Source organism: Pistacia vera, unplaced genomic scaffold (assembly GCF_008641045.1).
Source record: "Pistacia vera cultivar Batoury unplaced genomic scaffold, PisVer_v2 Contig22, whole genome shotgun sequence".
Taxonomy (NCBI): domain Eukaryota; kingdom Viridiplantae; phylum Streptophyta; class Magnoliopsida; order Sapindales; family Anacardiaceae; genus Pistacia; species Pistacia vera.
Window position 1 is genome coordinate 1,185,768 of NW_022196024.1, and position 11,959 is coordinate 1,197,726.

An 11,959-nucleotide genomic window follows, 5' to 3' on the forward strand; every position below is an offset into this window, starting at 1 on the left:
AGTGACCACCTTCAATTAAGTTATTCTTCTGTTATATCTTGTGAGCATCTTAGAGTCAGAGTGGTCACAATGCATCTGGTAGATTTTTTTGTTAAAATACGTTTTGTATTTCAATATTCTCATGAGCTGTCATTATTCTCTTTATGAGTTATTGTTGTGGTCCATAACACTTATCAAATTGTCACACAATGAGCTAGAAAGTTTATTCTCTTTGATTGGTGGTCCCAAGAGAAATGGAATAAACTTTTCATAAAGTTTTCTTGTTAGCCACCTGTCCCTTTGCAGTGGCTGAATTTTCTTTATATAAACTCTTCTCCAATGCTATTGGTTTTTAAGCCTGATTATTTCCTAGAAAGTACTTTGAATATTTCTAAAGTTTTCTTTTGTTTTTATCAGTTTTTTATGCTTAGTTAAGCTTACAAATACAATTCAACAAAGTTCCTTGAAAATGTCCTTCTCTATACATTTGGTTATGTAGATGAGATTTGAAGCTTGTTGAGCTTGTTCAACCGAAGTGGATCTTCATTGTTGTACCTTGAGAGGAGCTCAACATTGACCAGGTATTTTGGGTTCATGGAGCTAGCTACAGTAGTACTTAGTTTGACCAAAGGGTAGAGATTGAAGCATTACAAAACAGGGGAGTGTTCTTGCAATTGAGTCTTAGGCTCCGTTTGGTTCACTTTTTTATATTTTTTAGAAAAGTTTTTTTGAAAAAAGTTGAATTGGGCGGGTATTACGATGTAGGATTTGAAAATTAATAAAAATACCTCCTATGTTTGTTTATTTACTAAACACTCCTATAATAAAATATTAAAAGTTAACAAAAACACCCCCAACCCACCCATTAAATAAGGACAACCGGCAACCACTACCTGAGGGTGGCCGGAGTCACCGTATCGGAGCATGACTGACTGGATCTTGCCGGTCGTGGGTCGATATGGCCTTTCCCAACGACGGCCAAAGATACGGCCGTCGTTGATGGTCAACGACGACCCTATCTTGGCCGTTGTTGACGACTGTCAACAGCCAAAGATCTGGCCATTGACGGTCAGATCTTTGGCCGGAAAAGGCTAGATTAGCACACTATCAGCTCTGGCTAGATTCAATCGGTAGTGCGCCATTACCTCAAATTCCGGCTAGCTTCTGACAGTGGTGGTCGGAATCTGGTAAATTTGGGTTGCTGGGGTGTTTTTGTCAATTTCTAAAATTTTTTTGGGGATTGTTTAATTAAAGGAAATTAAAAAATTTAAAATTATATTTTGGAAAATAGGTGAAACAAACTTAATTTTTTTGGGAAAACTAAAAAAGTTTTCCCAATATGTGAAGCAAACGAAGCCTTAATCTTTAACTTTGTAATTAAATTGAAAAGTATGCTATAGTGGATTAGCTTCATTCTAGGTCCCATGAATGTATGCATTTTGCCAAACCACGTAAAAATCTGATATTATTTATTTTGGTTCATATTTGATTGCTTTACGTTTATGATAAATGGACACTCAATCAACTTAGGAACCCATTCCGCTTAGGTGTAATCAACTTGGTAAGTGACTAAAACTTTTAGTATAATAGTAAGAGAATGGAGCATATAGAAGCAAGATAGGAGGGGTGAGATTATCTCCAGTTGAGAATGTGAAAATCGAAGGGAGAAGAAGTTGCTGCCTGGGTGTAATCGAAGAAGTAAGAAAGAAAGGTTTATTTACGGCTACTGTTACCGTTGTAGTAAATTTTTTGATTAGAAATTTATTATTCGAATCTTCTTGAGAGGGATGTTCAATCTCAGAGTGGGTCATGTAATAGCTCTTTCCAATTATTGTATTTTGTCAATCAAGCACTGATTCACAGGTGGGTAGGTGAGGAAAATTAACTGGGAGGGAGCTGAGGTTTCAATTTGCTCCCCACTCCTTATCTCTATCTTGTTTACAAACTCAATTTGTACTACTGATTCGTTTTCAAGAATAAAGTTTTAGGTTCATCTTTGACATTGGTGTCACCCTTCAATCTGCAGCATAAATGAGTTTCAAATGTCTTTGTGTGTATCTTGTTCCTTGTTCATAGGTGATTTAGTCGGTGTTTAGTCTGTCAGTTCTATCTCAATATTTATTACAGTATTAGCAAATTGAAACCAACAAAACCCATTACATCCATTCAATCCAAACACCACTTTTATCCCCCTCCAAGACCCTTTTGTACACCAAAACCATCAGCAATAAAAGAATCAGAAGAACTACTGTTACCGTTGTGGTAAATTTTTTTTATTAGAAATTTATTATTCAAATCTCCTTGAGAGGGGTGTTCAATCTCATAGTGGTTCATGTAATCTCTCTTTCCAATTATTGTGTTCTGTCAATCAAGCACTGACATATGAATAATGGTAACGCCACCTAGCTAATACATAATCGACAACTTGAAATGGGGAATATTGTTCACATGCATAAAGACAGTTATACAGGACAGATTTACGTCATATGAATGATTGAATCCATATATGTAAAATTTCTAGTTCGCCGTTTAGAACAATAGCAACATAAAAAAGCCCAGAATCAAAAGACAATGCATGGATCCGCAAAGATTACTAGAATTTTATAGTCTATGCATCTCATTATACGCTTAAAGATATTAGAGTATGCGTGTATTTAGAAATTGAATATTATTTTTAGTAATTTAAATTAAGGTTAAATTTGTTAAAACAAAAAATGAATTTGAAAGTGGGAGGTAAAAATGAATTAGGTGGGGGCTAAAAACAGTTCCATTGATTTTTTTACAAGTTTTTAGGAAAAAAAGAAAAGATTCTAAGGAATTATCAGAAAGGCATTTTGATCTGTATATAGAAAGCAGTGCACTGCGGGACCTGCTGCATCTGAAAAAAGAAAAGATTCTAAAGAATTATAAGAAAGGCATTTTGATCTGTATATAGAAAGCAGTGCACTGCGGGACCTGCTGCATCTGAAAATTATAAAAGTTAAATGAGTGGTCACTCTCTATGAAATTTGAATAGATGCTTACCATATGCTTTAGGAGTTAGCAGAGACTTGTGACTCCTCTGAATGTCGTAAAGGCCAAAATAAAGAGGGAAGAAGAAATCCTATCTGTTACTCTTCTTGTTCCCTTTTCTCTTTTATGCTCTTACAAGAAAAGATAATATGGGGAGAGAAAACCTGGAAGGACTGCTGCCAAGCTCTTCAATTCTTGAACCTGCTCATATTGTTAGTAGCATTGGCAATGGCGATGACACAACTGATCAAACTGATTCTTCCGCTACACCTGTCGTTTTTTTCAGCACTTTCATTACCATGTGCAGTTACTTTGCCTTTGGCTGTGCAGTAAGTAACATAATTTAAGTTAGAGACTCTCAACTGGGTGTCAGAATCCAGTAGACACTTCATTAGCAAGTATATAACTGTTTATACGACTGCTTTTTAGACAGGATATTCGTCGCCTGCTGAATCTGGAATCATGAAGGATCTCGGCCTCTCAGTAGCAGCAGTAAGCATATATTAATTTTTTGGTTACACCTTTTTTTTTACTAGCTATCCAACTCAAGTACCCTGTTTGTGACATGTTGAATTCTTCTCATTGTGCAGTATTCTGTTTTTGTTTCTGTATTAGCGATTGGAGCACTTCTAGGTTCATTAATAAATGGGGAAATAACTGACCTCATTGGTCGGAGAGGAGTAAGTTTCTCTGTTACATTTTTAGATATCACTATAAGCCTCACTAACTTTTCCAATAATTTAGTGATCCTGTCAAGCAGGGAATGTGGCTGGCAGATTTTTTCTTCATCTTTGGCTGGCTAACTATAGCATTCTCCCAGGTGCATTTCTGTTTGATATAATTTCCTCTCCGCAATTGTACTTAAATTAATAAGCAGCTGTCGGTTGCGAGGCCTTAAATCTTAGATTCTTAATCAATGTACTGCTATATATCAGTTAATTTTCTTTCCTTGACGAGGTTGATAATTAAAATGCTTGTTGACAGGCGGCTTGGTCACTGGATCTGGGAAGAGTGTCTCTGGGATTTGGAATTGCAATCATTTCTTATGCGGTATTATATAAAATTTTCATTGTATAGTAGTCAATTTATATGGTTGATGCATAACAGCACTTGCATTCTTGTTACAAGGCAGGGGCCTAGATATATTGCGGAAATTTCACCAAACAATATTCGAGGAGCCTTAACATCGGCTAATCAGGTAAAATTAATTCAACTATTGCAGAATGTGTTCCATAAGTCCAACTCATTGTACTTCTTAATAAATATTCTGTGATGCCTACAGTTGATGCTTACTTGTGGCTTCTCCCTAACATATGTTCTTGGAACTCTTGTGTCCTGGCGCATCTTGGCTCTAATTGGTAACATATTCTTTTACTTACTTGTAGCTTATAGTATTTCCTATTTAGAATAATGTGTGTTCTATACTGTCAAAATTTCAGCTGTTTTTCCATGCTTTGTGCAATTTTTTGGTATATTCTTCATTCCTGAATCCCCTAGATGGCTGGTGAGTCCTATTCCTGATTTTTTTCAAACCAAGCATAAAGTGCTTTTTTAATCAATAAAATATCCTGCAGGCATTTGTTGGTCGAGGGAAAGAATTATACACCACTCTGCAGCGGCTTAGGAGTAAGAAATCTGATAATTCTCAAGAGGCCGCTAACATAAAAGTGAAGTTTCCACATTTGTATCTTGAAATTCAACTAAATTTTCTCATTCTGAAGTTTAATATATTTTATGTGTATAAATTATGGTTCAGATATATATGTGTTTTCTATTGTCTGAGCAGGCTTATACAGAGGTCTTTGTGAGGCAATCAGAGGATAGATCTTTTAGCCTTTTCCAGCATAAATATGCCTATTCAGTCACCGTGCGTATAAAAAACAGAAAATGAACTTATACGTGGTAAATTGATAAAAATTAATAAATTTAATTACTATTTAAATATTATACTCAATCAATTATAACATTACATTATAGTTAAATGATTAGTTAATTAATTATAATTTTACAACATTACTTAATTATACTTTGGCCGTCGCTAACGGCTAAATCTGAACTTATACATAATAAGGCGTGAGGGATATATACTTAATCTAATACATGGGATAACCTCGAGATTTGAGGCCCTTGTTACATATTTGTGATAACCTGAAAGTTGTTCACAACCGGCTGAGGCCGAGCACGGTCCATAACAAGTAAAAATTCAAAAAACAGATTTAAAAAGAAGTAAATAGTAACTGCTTCAACTACCTTTTCACTCCTCTTACTCGATGAATCAGATGTACTTGCTCTACATAAAGACTGGTCATTCTGGCATTATGAAGTAGTTTTATTATATGTTTGGTCTGACGGGGCTTCTTCCGAAGATTCTTTTAGCTTGACAGCTACGAAAATTTGATGTCAGGTGGGGATCAAACGGAAAGCAAAGGGAAAGCCAAAGGTGAGATACTTTATAATCGCGACGAGTATGACTTAATAAAGATGGGAAAGCAACAGGTAAATTTATAATGCACTCTCGACATCTCTTTTTTCAAACTCTCCAGATCTCTTATCTTAAACTCTCTTTCTTTTAAACTCTTTGCCTTTCTTGTTTCAAACTCTATAATGGCTGGAGTAACACTAACTCAGGAAAAAATCATCAACTTTACATTTATATTGTTACTTAGAAGAAATAGGCAGTATATCGACAATCGTATCGATCCTACAACAGTAAAGATAAGAATGCAGAGCCGGATGATAATCTTGACTCTTCAAACATTATTAGGCTGGCGGTTCCTCACCCTTGCGGATTTGGAAATTTTTGAGGTATTTAGTCAAGTAATTTGTTTTCATTTGTTTTGGAACCTGTTTTGGAACCTTTTTGGAACCTGTTTGGAATTTTTTTGGAGCTTATTTGGAACCTGTTTTGGAACTAGGACTACAATGAAATATTTGTGAAATCTGAATAATGAAGGGTTTCTATTATTTTACATATAAAAAAATTTAAAATAGAAAAAGTTAAACTTTTAGAAAAACCTAATTAAATAAATATACGAATACAATTATACTTATTACATATAAATTACACCATATTAAAAGCTTTAATATATTTATAATACATTAATATTAAAGTTTTGCTTAATTAAGTGAATAATTGGAATTATGATCCAATTAAAAGTGTTTTACATTTTTAATGTTATTAAAATAATTATTTTTGAATAAAATAGTATATTTGATTGAGTAATAATATTTAGTTATTTACTTTAATTATCAAGTTCTAAGTATATCTATAATAAATTAGTAATTAATTAATTATATATGATAAATTGATAAACATTAATAAATTTAATTACTAGTTAAATATCATACTTAGTCAATTTTAACATTACATTATAGTTAAATGATTACTTAATTAATTATAATTTTATAACGTTACTTAATTATACTTTGACCGTTGCTAACGGCTAGATCTGGACTTATACATAATAAGGCGTGAGGGATATTTACTGAATCTAATACATGGGATAACCTTGAGATATGAGGCCTTTGTTATCTATTTGTGATAACCTGACAGTTGTTCACAACGGGCCAAGGCCTAGTACAGTCCATAACAAGTAAAAATTCAAAAAACAAATTTAAAAAGAAGTAAACAGTAACTGCTTTAGCTACCTTTTCGCTCCTCTCACTCGATGAATCAGATGTACTTGCTCTGCATAAAAATTGGTCATTCTGGCATGATGAAGTAGTTTTATTGTAGGTTTGGTCTGATGAGGCTTCTTCTGACGATTCTCTTAGCTTGACAGCTACGAAAATTTGATGTTAGGTTGGGATCAAACAGAAAGCGAAGGGAAAGCCAAAGGTGAGATACTTTATAATCGCGACGGGTAGGACTTAGTAAAGATGGGAAAGCAGCAGGTAAATTTATAATACACTCTCGACATCTCTTTTTTCAAACTCTCCAGATTTGTTGTCTTAAACTCTTTGTATTTCTTGTTTCAAACTCTATAATGGCTGGAGTAACATTAACTCGGGGAAAAATCATCAACTTTACATTTATATTGTTTCTTAGAAGAAATAGGCAGTATATCGACAATCGTATCAATCCTACAACAGCAAAGATAAGAATGGAGAGCCGGATGTTAACATTGACTCTTCAAACATTATTAGGCTGGCGGTTCCAGACCCTTGCGGATTTGGAAATTTTTGGGTTATTTAGTTAAATAATTTGTTTTCATTTGTTTTGGTACCTGTTTGGAACCTGTTTTGGAACCTGTTTGGACCTGTTTTCGAACCTGGACTACAATGAAATATTTGTGAAATGTGAATAATGAAGGGTTTCTACTATTTTACATATAAAAAAATTTAAAATGGAAAAAGTTAAATTTTTAGAATAACATAATTAAATAAATATACGAATTCAATTATACTTATTACATATAAATTAAAATAATACATTAATATTAAAGTTTCGATTAATTAAGTGAATAAATGGAATTATGATCCAATTAAAAGTGTTTTACATTTTAAATGTTATTAAAATAATTTTTTTTAATAAAATAGTATATTTGATTGAGTAATAATATATTTAGTTATTTACTTCAATTATCAAGTTCTAAGTATATCTATAATAAATTTGGAATTAATTAATTACACATGATAGATTGATAAACATTAATAAATTTAATTATTAGTTAAATATCATACTTAATAAATTATAATATTACATTATAGTTAAATGATTACTTAATTAATTATAATTTTATAACATTACTTAATTATACTTTGGCAGTCGCTAACGGCTAGATCTGGACTTATACATAATAAGGCGTGAGGGATATATACTGAATCTAATACATGGGATAACCTCGAGATCTGAGGCCCTTGTTATCTATTTGTGATAACCTGATAGTTGTTCACAACGGGCTGAGGCCGAGCACGATCCATAACAAGTAAAAATTCAAAAAATAGATTTAAAAAGACGTAAACAGTAACTGCTTCCGCTACCTTTTCACTCCTCTTACTCGATGAATCAGATGTACTTGCTCTACATAAAGACTGGTTATTCTGGAATGATGAAGTAGTTTTATTGTGGATTTGGTCCGACGGGGCCTCTTCTGACGATTTTCTTAGCTTGACAGCTACGAAAATTTGATGTCAGGTGGGGATGAAATGGAACTTTGACTATTTAGGCTTAAGAGCTCCCACAGGTTGTTTACTTCTTAAAAATAACATCTCTACTATAGATGGTGCTTCTATCATAGGATTCCATAGCTTGTACCCCTTGATGCCATCTTTAAACCCACAAACTTGCATTCTCATATTTACTATCAAGCTTGCTTCTCTTCTCCTTTGACACATGTACATACGCATCACAACCAAAAACCTAAATAAAGGACCGATTAGGCTTCTTACCAGACAGAGCTTCATATGGCATCTGTCTTTAACAGAAGATGTAGGAGACCGATTCTTCAAATAACAAGCCATTGTGTAGTTCAGCCTAAAATTCAGGCCCCAAATCTGTGGTATTCAGCATACATCTATCTTTCTAATAGTGATTGACACAACCCGTCCCGAATTCCTCATCCCGTAGGATCCGGGCGCTCCCACAAGACTCAAGTACCGAGACGTGTCATGTAGAAAAACTGCGAAACTTGTTTAAAGACATACTTTTCCTGAATAACATCATAGGATTTCCATTTCCAACATCTCAAAAAAAAAAAGACATGCATCATCTTTCGTTTTACAAAAGAAAGAGTTAGGGAAAAATGTAGTATCAGGTTTTCCACTTATACTATACATTCCAAAACATGAAACAAAAGGAAATACATGAAGGAAAACATGAGTTCTTGAAACGAAAGTCCAAATTTTACAATGCGACGTAAATATAAAACCCACATAAAAGAGTCAACGCGTGGCACAACCCTGCGAGAGGTCACTACTCGGCACGATCTCGGAAGGTCCTGGTGGGGGGGAAAAACATTTAAAAAGGGGGGTAAACTGAAATACTCAGTGAGTGGGGAAAGGGGAGTTGGAAAACATTCGTCAAACAAAAGTTATGGCATGCAAAGGTTTTTATAAAAATACAGAAAACAACATGATTCCATGAACATCTTTCTCGTGGCAGCTAATCATCCTGTAGGCATGCATAACTTATTCTAATTGTTCTAAGTATTATAATCTGACAATTAAACTGACAACAATTTCTGAATCCTAGCTCATTACTAAATGCTGAAAATTTTTATTGAGAACTTAAAGAATTGCTGTAATGCTTATGCTTTAAAGACAATGTTTTTTAAAATCATGCTACACATCAACTGTTTCATATAACTAATGCAAACTATCCATCGATACTGAAAACGAAACTATTACTGATATGAAACTGTAGGCTGGTATCTGAAAACTTTAAACTGAATCCTGTTTCGAAACAGTAAACCGTATAAAGGTTCCACACAACTAGTACCCTGGGGAAAAATCTCGATACCTGGTGGGCATCCCACACACAGGCAGAGCTGGGAAATACATCTCAAACCCGGCAAGATCTATCATCGCGCGGGCAGAGCCTGAAGAAAACCATCCAATACCTGGCGGACAAACTCAACGCCCAGGCAGAGCACTAAATATCTCAATAAGCATGCGCAGAGCCTGAAGACCAAATATTCAATACCCAGCGGAATTCTGCATCGCGTGGGCAGAGCCTGAAAACTGGGGGATGGGTACTTGTAGGTGGTTTAACACCATAACAATCTCATGCATAATCTCAAGTAAAATGTAAGTCCAGAGCATATTTCGTAAGTGCTTATAAATCATACATATATGACTAATATTCAAAAATCACATCCAGGGGTGAAACTGAAATTTCCAAACTGTTTAAAAATGACAGTTTAACCCAGATTAAAAATTACTTTCAATATCACATTTCATAGCTATGTCCATCACTAATCATAAGATATATACCACATTTCATAAAAAGTAAATCATGCCAAATCGTATGAAATTCCATGCAAAATGGGGGTAGAATGCAAGTTTTAAAACATACTTTCAAACTGACAGAATGCACCCCTCTCTTTTTCTTTACCAAGAAACCATCTACCAAACTCACGATCCTCAACCGTATACAATTCAACCAATTCTCTACTCTCAACAGAGCATTATTCAATGCATGAATACATATAAATTCTATATACCAAAATTCATCAAAACATTTAAAATAAAATCACAAGTTAACATGCAAGCCTGGATTTAAGGATTTGGAAGAAGATTTGGTTTAATCCATCACCAAATCAAGCTATAATTTCAATGGGGCTTCAAGACAAAATATGTTGATCCAGTAATATTTTCAAGTCATTTCAGAATCAATAACTATTTAAAAATAATTTTCTTTAACTCATTTAAATCTGCAACTGTTTCCAGAATTGAGGTTACTGACTTGTAAAATTCATAGCAATTCAGCCCTTAATCTAAACCTCATGAAACTCTCCAGAATTAAAACTAGACACATATAGGATCACCAGAATTTAAAATCACTCAATTTGGATAAGTAAAGTGCATTATTTCAGTTCTGAAAAATGCATGCTCTACAGAAACATGAAATTCCAGAATTTCATAGCAGAATTCAAAATTCAATAAAAAATCCAATACTTCGAATTTTGGGGTGAAATCAATTTTCAACCAATCTCTAAAGTCTAAACACAAATAGCTGAAATTTAGCTTCATTTACAAACCCGAACATATATAAATTTTCAGAAGTTTAGGCGTCAGAATTTCACAGCATAATTTTTATAACCAAAAACATACTTTAATAACTCTTGGTCTTTAGGATAAACATTATGCTCTACCCGTATAAAACTATTGCATTAAATCTCCAATTTCAGTTAACCACAATAGTCAGCACATATCCAACAATACAATTTCCCATAATTCTTTTCTATTCACAAACATTATGTATATGCATAAAATGCACACATGCATGCCAAGTTCAACATTTCTAATTCTGCCTATTTTATAAACTTTCTCCATCTACTCTTCAAATCAACACATCCACAACCATCTCTATGGTACAACAATATTCCAAATAATCAATTTAAACAAACTTTAAATGCTTGAAAACAATAAACATCAAGTAACATGCAACTTGAAAAATGCAAACTTTAGAAAAGGAATTTAATGCGTTTTCCACTCACAATTCTAACTCAGCCGAAGGCTCCTGCACTCTCCTCTACTCTTCTCTCCACTTACCATTTTCAGCCGAAATCATTCTCCTCTCTTCTCCTTTCTCTTTTCTTCTCCTTTCTTTTCTATCCTCTCTTTATCTTTTCTCTCTTATCTTCTCTCTTTCTCCTTTCCTTTCTTTCTTCTCTCCTTTTCTCTCTTCTTCTTCTCTGTTTTTTTTTTTTTTTTTTTTTTTTTTTTTTTCTTTTTTGGGCGAACTGCCCAGTTTCTTTTCTTTTAAACAAAATTTTTTTTTTCTAAAATTATAATATGCCCCCCAAAAATTCTAAATTCAATATAACCTCGCCACCTAAGCTTTTCTTTACGAAAATGTCCAAATTTTGTGCACTTGTTACATGCAAACCCAACAGCTTCCATTTCTTCGTTTTCATCACTAACCAAACTTTAAAATTTGACAGAAAAGCCCCTTATAAACAACCAAAGGGAATATATATATTATTAGAATGGGGTTTTACAGTGATTGATTGAGATGTTAGCCACTCATTCTATTGAGGCATGTAAGTGTAGTTTTGCCTTGCAATTCCGTGTGTCGACAAAAACTGCTCGAACTTATCAGAGCAAAACTCACTACCATTACGTTTGCAAAGCTTAATCTCTTGTCAAACTGATTCTCAACTAAAGCTTAAATTCTTGAAATTTCTCAAAAGCTTCAAACTTGACTATGCATGAAATAAACCCAATTGTATCTAGAAAATCATCAATGAAGATACATAATACCTAGATTTACCAACAGATTCCACTGGAGTGGGCCTAAAAACAT

General features: G+C 33.8%; 1 protein-coding gene across 1 annotated transcript; it reads left to right on the forward strand.

The window, feature by feature from the left end:
* The first annotated feature begins 3,010 nt into the window (after positions 1 to 3,010).
* LOC116130333 (sugar transporter ERD6-like 11) lies at positions 3,011 to 4,882 on the forward strand. Its single transcript, XM_031416079.1, has 10 exons — positions 3,011 to 3,320; positions 3,421 to 3,483; positions 3,582 to 3,671; positions 3,752 to 3,811; positions 3,976 to 4,041; positions 4,124 to 4,189; positions 4,274 to 4,349; positions 4,431 to 4,495; positions 4,566 to 4,658; positions 4,778 to 4,882. Exons 1-10 carry the CDS (start codon positions 3,141 to 3,143, stop codon positions 4,880 to 4,882), a joined length of 864 nt encoding a protein of 287 aa, XP_031271939.1. The 5' UTR covers positions 3,011 to 3,140.
* Positions 4,883 to 11,959: the final 7,077 nt, after the last annotated feature.

Excerpts from the sequence above, each read along its gene's own strand:
- LOC116130333 (XM_031416079.1), top strand. The coding sequence starts at position 3,141 with ATGGGGAGAGAAAACCTGGAAGGACTGCTGCCAAGCTCTTCAATTCTT. Across the intron at positions 3,484-3,581 it reads TCGGCCTCTCAGTAGCAGCA|TATTCTGTTTTTGTTTCTGT; the intron begins GTAAGCATATAT and ends CTCATTGTGCAG. Across the intron at positions 3,672-3,751 it reads ACCTCATTGGTCGGAGAGGA|GGAATGTGGCTGGCAGATTT; the intron begins GTAAGTTTCTCT and ends CCTGTCAAGCAG.